General features: G+C 41.8%; 1 protein-coding gene across 1 annotated transcript in view; it reads right to left on the bottom strand.

The window, feature by feature from the left end:
• FAM13C (family with sequence similarity 13 member C) overlaps window positions 1–12040 on the bottom strand; it is a 54269-nt gene that overhangs the window by 22845 nt on the left and 19384 nt on the right. The window contains exon 5 of the mRNA XM_009489247.2: window positions 7495–7558. Coding sequence (XP_009487522.1) covers window positions 7495–7558 — 64 coding nt within the window. The remainder of the gene's footprint in view (window positions 1–7494; window positions 7559–12040) is intronic.

Below are 12040 nucleotides of genomic sequence, written 5' to 3' on the forward strand. Positions count from 1 at the left end.
TATGTCCCTCCCCATTTACCATTCATAAAAAACCAAATCTTCCTCTCCAGCCTGTTGTGCAGTACACAGCAGTGAACAAAGAGTTACTGAGAACACGCTCCCTCATGGGATTCTTGGAAGAGATATTTTTTAATTGGCATTTTTAGAGCTACCTCTTTATGTAGACATAGCGTTTATGTAGGGTGCTGCTGCTGCTTCTACAGGGCAACCAGATCATTTCCTATCCGCTGCAAAGGTAAAGTTAACAGATCATTGTCACTTGCTGCAGACAAATCAGTGAGGACAAGGCTGGTTATCTATAACATCACTTCCAGCTACTGTGTCATGCTTGGTCCATTTCTCATTTTAATCTTTAATGCTGCATGCAATATTCAGCTGTACAATCTGACACAAGCATCTTGCTGTGATGTAAATGCTGTGAAAGCCCTAATCACCATCTGACCGGGCAAAATGAGTCACTACCGATACCCCACGCATTTCATTCCCCTCTCTCAAGGGAAATACAGCTTGCAGCATAAAACAAAATCACACAAGGCTGTCTTAATAATCACACAGCTGGCACACACAGAATTATATGTAAAATGTTAAGTCACTCAAATGGTACATAGTTGTAAAGAGCAATTTCTGAAAGAAAATCTGAGTTCCAACAGAAAAAAAATTCCTCAAGCTTATACCCTGAAAAGCTCCTTTCCCCACTCTGTCAAAGACCTGAAGCCAATTTATTGATTCACTTAATGAAACAATGAATTTATTTATTGGAATAATTTCCTTTATGTAACAATGTCACCTATGTAGTGAGTAGTTTAATATGTCTTTGCATTATTTTTATTGTAATATAGCCCTTTTATAAACCTAAGGATGCCAGTGGTTTAAGGTTTAAAAAAAAAAAAAAAAAAAAAAAAAAAAAGCAACTGATTTGGCTGAGAACAGCAGGGAAGATCTCAGCCTTAATCCTTTTATAGAATTCAGGCAGTGAAAAAGGAGCAGAAAGTAGCTCTTTCTAGGAGATACCTCAAAATAGGGAAGTTTCAAAAAAGCACAGGATCACCAGAACTAGACCCTGCAACCCTCTACTGCTGTCAGGAGTGCTTCAAAATCCATATCCCGTTCCACAAAACAGATTAGGTTGCAATCAAACACTTGGACTTTGGCCTCAGCTTAGGTCAAAAAGGAAATCCAGGAACACCTTCCTTCCCCTGGTCCCAGAGCGAACAGGAGCTCTGGCCATTCCTATCAGAAGCAGCCTGATGTTGGAGACACGTGTGAGCAAAGAAATGGCTTGTGTTATACATTTATTTTAGAATTAAGTTCCTCTCATCTGTTGTCAAGATACATTTTGACATCTCATCCTATAATACCAGGAAAGAAGTGACTGCAAGATCAAGCACTGATTCATAATGAAATGCCTAAACATAAAACTATTCTTTAAAAATATGGTATGATATAGAGCCGGTTGCTATGATCTGAGGCAGAAGATACTTTTACTGTTCCCAGGTAGAGGTTGCATTAACAACCTACCGTCCTCTGGCCCAGCTGCCATTTCTAAGGATAATTTACCCATCTTGACCAGCAGCGCCTCATCTTCACACCTCAGTTCCTCCAGGACTCTTGAATGACCGGCATCTTTTCCTTGTCACTTACTGACACTGGTCCAATATTTTACATATATCATTTCAAACTGATTTGTTTCCTTTGACCTGTCTGCTAGAAAGAGTACACCAGGTGTGCAGATGTCCCCAACATGGGCTTTATCAGTGAAGACCAATATAACGAATTCACTCAGCCTCTCTGTTTACCGATGTATCGCCTTGGTGCCCATTTTACATGTCAGCCAGCAGTCCCAGCAATACCCTACCTGGCTTCCTGCTTTTGATGTATTTAGTAGACTTCTTACCACCAATCTGAGCTTTTTTATGAGGCACTTTCAAAGTCTTCTTTAATCCTCTACAGGGCTTTCTTGAATTACAGACAGGATGATGGAAACCATCTCACCTTCAACAGCTTTCAAGTGTCAGTGAATTTTCTTTGTCAAGGGAAGGGTGCTGACTTGAATCATACCCATGGCACTGTTTTGGGAAGAGTTTTCATCACATCACAGGCCTCACTTTCCACTGCCTCTCACCCCAGCGAGACCCAAACGAAGTGGCTGTGCAATTATCACAACAGCCGGGCAGCTTTTTACAGTCATTAATGTCATCTAGCAAAAGATGACTACACCAGTTACAGACCAGTGAGGACTCTGATCCTAGCCTGGACCTTACCACAAGAACTGCTGATAACAAGTAAGGCAAACATAGGCAAACATACCAGAAGAACATACCAACAAGGTGAACATAGGCAAATAACTGACAAATATGCCTAACCTTCACAGGCTGTTATTTCAAGCATTTGACAACAAAATTCCCATGTCAAGAAAATACATTCACTCTGCATCACTGTTTCTTATGATTCATTAATATTTATGGCAAGTTCAGTATAAAAGCATTCACGCAGACTACATTGTTAAACATTGTATTTTGGCAATGCTTACGCTGTAATTCACCAGCTGGTTTATATTCAGTTACTCTAAATGATATTTTTCACCCATCTGTGGAAGGTGGGTGGATGGCAACTTTCCAGTCACTGCCAAATACTAAAAAATTCATATAATAATAATAAAATACCTTATATGATTTCATGAATGTGCCCTTGACAGGGATTTGATGTAGGGAGAAAAAGAGTAAGTAGTTTTGATCATTTTGATGTTACCAAGGAGATGATGAATCTGGAGTGTGCCATCAACTTCATCTTACTCCTAAAACACAGCTGAGTACTATGGTACCACCACAGCGCACTACACATGAAAAGCCACCACGTGTTTATGGGAACACATGTAAGGAGACATAGCTTTAAGCAAAGGCCAAACACAAAGCCGCGCAGGGTCACCAACTCATGGGCAACAGGAGTGTCCTAGTAAATGTTATGGACAACCTTGCTGCCCGCCCTGCCACATGTCCTGTCCTGCCCCTCTCAGAGGGCTGCTTGAAGTACGGGCAATGCCAGAGCAGCCGGGCTGGATCCTGCCAGCCTCGGACCTCCCGCTCTGTGGCAGAAGCAGTGCAGCCCCGTTTCTGCAACCGCAGCCTAAGCAGAGCAGCAAGGTGCTCTGGGAGGGGACACGGCCATATATCAGCAACTGGCAGCAGGTCCTCTATCCTTGGGCTTGCTGGGGGCAGGCCAACATGTTACCAACTGCTGGCAAAAGGAAGGCAAGAAGAGAGAAAAATAAAGTCTGAGCCCCGTCTTCATCTTCTCAAACTTCGTGAATCTTACTGGCCACTTCCAGCTTCCCCCTAATTCTCCAATAATTTTGCGTACCTGTACAGCCCTGATGTGAGTGCAGGCGTCCTGCCACAGTGGTGCGGATGGGTACTCTTCTGCGCCACACATGCTCAGCAATGCAACTAATCTGGAGATGAACCTGCCTGCGCACCTGCTACTTGAAATTTCATCTCTCATGGTCCACACTTGCCCTTGAGGCCCAGCTGGGCCATCTCTGCCCTTGGCCATTCAAAAGAAGTTGCAAAACGTGTTAGAAGCAAATACAAACAGCTAAAATACATAGAAAGGGAAATGTTAGGTCATGGTGGGTATCATCATAAATTTTAGTAAGCTCTTATATGGGAAACCAGTATCACTGAAGTAATTTAAGCTATGGCATAGTATGTCAGCTAATGATCTCGGTTCAAATACTTCAGATTCGATGATCATTCCAGCTTTACTCTGGTGCCTAACACCAGTGTTTCTGATGCAGTAATTCCTGATCCGTGCTAATGTAAATGAAAGGACTTACTAATATTTAAAATGGATCCTTAAGTTTCTTTGGAAAAATAACCATATTGTTGCCTCTTAAGAACAGCAATTATAATTGTCTTGGACAAAGGTTTCTTATCTCTTCTTACGTCCTCTTAAAGTAACTGACAATTCAAAGAACTTGAGCTAAATCAATTCCAGTAGAACAAGAAAAAACTTCCTGCATTATTCCAGACCAAAGATAATGGAAAAATAAAGACGTTTACAGGAAGTCCGAGGAAAACAGAAAGAGAGACAGTGTGGTATTTCTCTCCTATTTGTAATTTTTGCTAATGCTTTAAGAAAACATAGTCATTAAAGTACCATACTCTTGCCTGCTGGAGAAAACACAGTACAAAAGGATTGCAATTTGCAGAGGAAGCTCGGCCTGCAGTAAAGAAACCATCTTTACCAACAAGGAAGCCTGTAGACTGCACCCCACTGACCATCTCTCCTTCCATCCAATAATTATTGAAAATCAAGAGTTGAGGCCTTAGGGCAAGGAATTATTGAGATGATAGATAACCTCTTACTTCTAGAGATAAATACCACACACCTATACTCACACTGCTAAATCCCCCTGGAGAATGGGACACTGAATAAACGAATACTCCCAATTTATCACCGAAATGCTGTGGCAATGAGTGGGAGTCCCTGAAACAGCTTATAAACTTTTTCTTGGTAGGTGCCATCAGTAACTCCCTCTCCAGCTGGAGGCCCTCGCATGGGGCCCCTGCAGGATGGGCGCCACGTGACGTGTTGGTCGGCACGTCCCGCGGGGCGCAGCCTGATGGGGGACAATGTGCCAAATGGGGCCTCGCAGCCCCGCACTCTGCCTGATGCACCAAGAGCTACAGCGCTGCCAAACCCGCTGATCGATCAGTGCTCACTGCATGAGCAACAAGGGCAACAAGGCTGGTGAAGGGTCTGGAGCACAGGCCTTATGAGGAGCGGCTAAGGGAACTGGGGTGGTTTAGTCTGGAGAAGAGGAGGCTGAGGGGAGACCTTATCGCTCTCTACAACTACCTGAAAGGAGGGTGTAGTGAGGTGGGTGTTGGTCTCTTCTCCCAAGTAGTTAGTGATAGGATGAGAGGAAATGGGCTCAAGCTGCGCCAGGGGAGGTTTAGGTTGGAAATTAGGAAAAATTTCTTTACGGAAAGGGTGGTCAAGAATTGGAACAGGCTGCCCAGAGAGGTGGTGGAGTCACCATCCCTGGAAGTGTTCAAAAAACGGGTAGATGTGGCACTTTGGGACATGGTTTAGTCTAGTCTACCCTTGATTGGTTTAGAGTAGACTTGGTAGTGTAGGTTAATGGTTGGACTGGATGATCTTAAAGGTCTTTTCCAACCTAAACGATTCTATGATTCTATATCCGCAGAGAGAGCAGAGAGCTAACAACGGCCAAGGGAGAGCCACCGCTGTCAGAAATACGTTCTTTCCCTGAAAAAGCATTGCTATTATCAGCATCCTTTGTTTCATCCTTGTTGACATCCCAAGGTCTGGTAAATTCAAGAGCTGAGGGAAGAGGGGAAGGGAATGGGTCTGCCCCACCCATGGGCCCTGCCGGGTCCCAGCCTGGAGGCTAACAGGGAGAAGGGAGAAGCAGCAAAGCCCAGACTCGGTGCCTTCTGCACAAACTGACACCGCCCTGGCCCCACGGACGGTGTTGCTGAATATTAAGGAAGCCTGCACTCTGCCCCTGGGCCTGCTCCTGCCCCTCCAAGACAGGAAGGCAGCTTTTCTATTATATCCAGTTTATTGATGGATTTACTGAATTTATGAAATCAGCTGAGGCAGAGAAGGAGAATAATCCAAGCTTCCATTATTTAATCGCCTTTGAAGTGATTCATGTAGAAAAGAAACTGAGCAAATATCAACCTGTTCAATTTCTTCACTCTAAGGAAATTAATGCTTTTACATGTCACATTAGAACAGCGACGTATAAAAGCATCTCCCTTGTTTTTTAGTCTGAGAGTTTAGGTTAAAACAAGATAGGCATATTTTATGTGAATGTAAATAAATTACTGCAGTATTTGTTATGGCAATATTTGTGTCTTGAGGCATCTGACATTTTCAATTCAGAACTTCCTTTATGGGGAACAAACAAGCAACAGTAAGATAGAACAAGATATGCCCTGGGTCTGTGTAATGCCAGGGGTGAGCAGTGAGGAGAGACGCCACTTTCTCTAATCCAAGAAGAGAATTTATTTTCTTATGACACATGTCCATTTAGGTTTGCAGTAGACCTGAGACACAATCCAATCTAAGATTTTGCAGAAGAAAGCACCAGAACGTAACCCTTGTTCATTCCCCATAAATTATTAACAATTTATTTTAATTTCTGATCTAATTATCTGGTTTAATATCTCACACTGGTTTTATTTATTATAATATTTTATCTTAATCTTTGAGGAGTCCTTTGCAAGAATTTTAAATGGAAGCTTTTAAGTGGAAGCTTTGGTGATTATTTGCAATGGGGCTTCTCAAAAGAAACAACAGCTTAATGATTTCTCCCAGGGCCTTAACTGGCTAGACAGAGGCTGAGTGTACTGCCTTATATTGGTCATGGAATGAGCCTTACTAGTCAGCACTGGGATTTTCAATAGTGAGGTGCACAACAATGACACAAATGCACAGGAGATAATTCATTGTACGGAGAAGCTTAAGTCTGAATTCCTTTAAAAGGACACATTGTGGTTTTTCCCTAATGAAGATCAGGCATCTATTAATAGACATAGATGTTCTCTGGCTCATTATGGACACAAAGCTGGTTTTTCCACGGTTTGACAGGAATGGGCTTCTCTTCCCCTCAACTCTTTTTTCCCCCCTGCTTCTGTTGCCTTCGTCTACACTTAAAAATATTGTCTGCTCCTTGTTTAAGCCTAGTATTGTTCACTGCCCTTGCAGTATGCAAGCGTACTCTATGCTAGTATGCAGATACCCTTGTTTGTGGGAGATGCTTTATAAGGTTTCCCACTTTGAATAGTTGCAAGGCTCAGTTTTGGCCTCCAGTATATTGCTGATTGTGAGAATCTAGCCCAGGCTCATCCATTGTTTGACATGATCACACAAACAGCTTCTTTGTGTTCTATTCTCACATCATCCTCCTGGCATAATCCCTGTGAAAACAGCTCTTGTTTCAAGTGTCACAGGTGTTATTTGGCTTTACTTGCTTCCTCTCCACTCCAACCCTCCCCTCCTCCCATCTTACAACAAGAGTACCTTTCAGACTACATTGTTCTGTTCACAGTTTATTTTTGCAGGATGTAGCAACCTTGAGAACTCCTTGTTTTTAAACAAAACATAATTGATAGCTGAACATATTTGAGCTGTAATATGAGGAAAAAAATCAAATGTTCTTGAAAGATGGCATTTCACTCAGTCAATATTGAATGTTTAATTCTTTTCTGAGCACAAACAGAAAGCAGCATAAAGTTGGCTTAAAACATTTTTAAAATCTTTTGCTTCTGGCTTTTAAACTATCACAGCAGTCTCGTATCACATTTTTAAGCTTTTCTCCAAAAACACGACTAGAATGATTCATTAAAAAGCTAACCTAAGATTCCCAAGAGATTACATTATTCCAAGACTTTAGAATTAACAAAAAGCAAACATCTAATTCAAAATTTGTAACATCGTATTTCAACTTTTGGTTAAGCTTACCTCATTTAAGTTGTTAAGTTGCTCAGTTGCTTCTTTTGGTGAAATGCATGTGTTCTGATCTATTCTACAAAACAAAACAAGAATTTTCACTCAATAGATTGCTTATCTATGCTGCAAATATTTCAAACTTTTCATCATGTCTGTACACAAATTAAAAATTATGGGATAAAGTTGTTTTTATTAAAAAAATAACATTTTTATGAAAGGTACATCTGTATTTTACATCTCATTCAAAACAACAGTGATTTACTGGAATCCTAAATAATATATTTAAACTGTGAACAAGGTTCTGGAAACTACGACATTAAAATCCGGGCTCACTCTGTCACACAGAAAGAGTTCTACAGAAGCATGATCAGCTCTCAGTATCTTGGTGATCTTGGTTAAAGCCAAGAAAAGGCTCAAACATATGTTTAAATCTAAGCACGATTTGTCCCACATGCTTTAAGTCTGGAACAAGAGTTTTCCTGTATCAGAGCCATAAAGAATAAATCTTTCCATATTTAAATTTTATGGTATTTCAGGCTCCCACTCTTCAACTTTCTCCTTAAGTTCTCTTTTGCAAATTTCACAAAGGCCCAAGGGACTCTCGTGAGGAGCTGGAAATCCTTTGAGTAAGAGAGGTGGCTACATTTTCTAATGAGTGTCACTTTGCAGCCGTCAGAGATGTCCATACCTTTGGTTTTCCCTGAGTGTATCACCGCTTCTCCACATGGAAATAGGAAGGGAAGGTCCTGCACCAGCAAGGGGAAAATCTCTTCCCTCTGGCTATGGCACATGAGACAACTGTGCCCCATCCAAGCAGATGTGGTCGTGGCCTAAGGCTCCACACACCTACCAGCTTGAGGACTAGTTACAAATTCACTCTACCAAGGAATGAAACTGAAGCTTAAGAAAAACTTCCCATGAATTAGGTGAGCAACCTGAATAGCCTCATACCACAGTTCTGTCCTTCCCCAAAGCAAACAGAGGCTTTCCACACTCAACTTCAAAGCCTGACATGGGTGTATCACAGGCTGACTCACAACCCAGCTGAAACAAGAAAACTATTGCCGTCTCAGAGAATGAGATTTCTCGGTGTTGAAAAGGTGGCAGTGTTTGCTGGCCCCCATGAGAATCACTCACAGACAGGATCAAAACTAACACAAAAAGCCAGATTCTTTTGGACAAAATTATTCATGTTTTTCAACCTATTGTGCTCAGAGTCATCCCAGCAAAACCAAATAGTTTTAAAAGTCTCTAGAAACCTCCAAACCAGTACAGACAGATGCCTGTGCCTTTGTTGTAGTTCTTCACAGATTCATGAGGCATTTAAAGACTGAAATTATGGATATGCCACTTTTCTTACCAAACCAGACATATTAGATAGCTACACCAGGGTGAACAACCACATGCCTCCAAACAGGCTCCAAGGCGTGCAATTCACGTAGGAACAAAAATGAGTCATTTTGGTGGTGGTACATCTAGCACCAGAATGGGAGGTCTCACAGAACAGCCACCCTGCACCTCCCTCCAGATACACAGGTACATGATCACAAGTGGGCGATGCTGGAGATACTTAAGCTGCAAGGTAATGTAGCTGACTGTTGTACAAGCACCTATCTACCTCTCTATGCAGCTCTCCACATACACATTCTTTCCACCATCTTGCCTGAAAATTAATAGCAAATGTCTCCATAACGTCAAGAGAACAGAAGGAAAATGGAATTACAGAAGCAAAAAGGTTAATGCCTAACAACCGATCTCTAGCTTTTAGGCAGCAGAGAGGACAGTACGAGGCAGCAGAGGAGAGTTAAAGAAAAAGCATGGGGAGAGCAAAAGGACTAATTTAATAGGAAAGAGAATAGAACAGAAAAGAAAATATTTATAGTTTGGTTTAATAACATGTAAGGAAGGACCTGCAAGGCTACAAACACTAATTCACTATGAAGCAAAATAGAGAGTGATTTATTGCATTGAACTAGAGATAGGCATAAAGGAAAGGAAGAAAAGGACACGTGTCAGATTTGTACACTTTGGTATTCATTTGGATGACTCCTTTCAGGGTGCATAACACACAGGAAATGTGAACTCTCCTTAAAAAAAAAAAAAAAATCCAAACTCTAGCAGCAGTTCTTACAGGTGCTATATAGAGTTCTACATAATTCATAACTGTATCACTCATGAGTCTTGTACTCTGGAGAGTAAAAAGTTTACAGCACCCATGACGCACCACCTCTCTCACTCAGGATGATGTTCTTGTCTGCTGTTTTAGGGATGCAGAAGTCTTGCATTTTACTGTTTCTTTTTCACTACAAATACTGGAGTAAGGTGCTCTTAGTTTTGCATTCTTTGGATTATGGAGATACTGAAATGATTAAGTTGAGTCACCATTTTTGTGTGAAGACCATTTACATTAACAGTCCTATATGTATGCTGAGCTGATCTTACTCTATATAGAGAGTTTTGGGGTGTGCTTTTTTGTTTTCACCAAGATTAACTGCTCTGCTAGGCAAATGCAGGTTATCTGATTGTCACCAGGCAACAAAGGGCTTACAATTTAATAACTATGGGTTGGATCCTACTCTCATTAAAAGTCAATCACAAAATATCCATTAACTTCAAAAGCAGCAGGAACGAGCCCTAATTTTCCATCTGTGCCGAGTACATTAAAATTATTTTAAGTCTTAGCTGAAATTTTGAATAATTGCGGGCAACCCTTATTTTGTACAATGTACATCCTGTAAAACAACGAAAATGGAATTCTCTTTGCGGCCACTACTTAAATATATGTTATATCATTCTTTATAAAATATGAAAGGCCTGATCTTGCACCCTCCCTATAGGCTGGCAGCTCTGGCTTTAGCAGAATTATCCTGTTCTGCATGCGCAGATGACAAAGATGCAACCCAGTAACATACACATTTGAAGCTTGTGGACATAACAAAATAAAACCCCCTAAATACTAATTTCCATAACAGAGCTCCTACCAGACTTCAAGGGGAAGACCAATTTGCATGAGCAGTGAGCTGTTTAAAAAACAGACCAGAACATGTGAATTAGTGAATTATACATGATATCACTTTTAAACTCACATAAAATTCAAATAAAACCACATAATTTTTAAAAACTAGAAAAAACGTTTAAAGACAACCTAAGCAAATTCATTTCTTATTTCCCAGACTAAACCCAGAAAGGAGCATTATATTCTGTAATTTGCAAGTCTCAATCCAGTCCAAGCCTGGATTACACTAACCCCATCGTCAGGAGGTTTACGTGTTTATGCACCACAATGCCACACGTGCTCAGTGTCTTGGGCCAATTAATGCATTAGTCGTGCCAGGATAAATCCTGGCAAGCAAACCACGCACTGTGCTGTGGGATGAAACCCCGTTTCCAGATTCACTTTCAGTCTACCCTGGCCCAATACTCTTTCCCTGCCTCCAGTCTAGCAATCAGTTTTACCCTTCCCACCATGAGGGTGACCTCACTGCCAGGAAAACAAAAAGGTCATTTCTGAGACCTCCACAAATAGCAAAAAGCATTATGAAATTCAAACACAGTCACCACCTTCATACAGGGCTGCAGGTGAATGTTTCAAAAGCATGCCTGTGAATCCTTACGAAGCAATACAGAACTGCAACAGGCTTTTGGGTGAACATAAAGTGCACACTTGCAGTGAAAGAAACAACACTATTAAGGGCACCAGGCTGTTTGGATACATCCTAGGCTACTCCTTGGGCAGTCCCTGAATGCCGGAATAAGCAGCCAGACAGAGAGTCAGCGTAGCAGTGCCTGTCTCATCAATCACAGCAGCTACGTAAAGGCTGGCTGTGGACAACCACACTTGTTTTTCCTATTATGAGTGCCTCTTGTACTCACCAGGCACAGTCCTTACTTGGGCTACAGTAAGATACTACTTTTTTTTTTTTTTTTCCCCTCTGTCCTCTCCTCACCCCGCCTTTTTTTTTTCTTTTTTTTTTTTTTCTTTAAGTGTATTGCAACCCAAGAGCTTGCTCAGGGACTTCCCAGGCCTTGATACAAGAAGTATCATTGGAACAATAAACATCAATATTTTAATATCAAGATTCCTGAAGAAAGTGTTCTTAGATCCTGCCCAATCATTTCCTAGCAAAGTAATGTTTCATCAGAAAATCCTGATTTGCTGACAGAGAGCTATTCTCAGACACATACTGGTCGTGATGAATTTTTGCCAGGTCTGAGGCAGGACTGGGAGGGAATCTGGCCAAGTTTTCTCCCTGCTCGCCTGGCCGCCTGTGCGGGAACACAGCCTCACAAGCTCTGCCTCACCCGCGCGGGTCCGCCATATGGTGCGGGGACATCAGCGCTTCTGCAGCTTCCCTGCTCCCTCCCACACATCCCTGAGTTGTAGCTCTTCAGCAGAAAGCATGGAAACTACAACAGTCCCCACCTGAACTGCACTCTCAAATGCTACTTGCCTTGAAAACTTAAATACTGACAGCCTCACCAGAGCTTGGTTTCCCTCATGTGCAGCACAGAAACCCTGGGAGACTCTGGGTGAGGCCAAGATCCAGGTCAGCCCAGG

This window comes from Pelecanus crispus, chromosome 10 (assembly GCF_030463565.1).
Source record: "Pelecanus crispus isolate bPelCri1 chromosome 10, bPelCri1.pri, whole genome shotgun sequence".
Taxonomy (NCBI): Eukaryota; Metazoa; Chordata; class Aves; order Pelecaniformes; family Pelecanidae; genus Pelecanus; species Pelecanus crispus.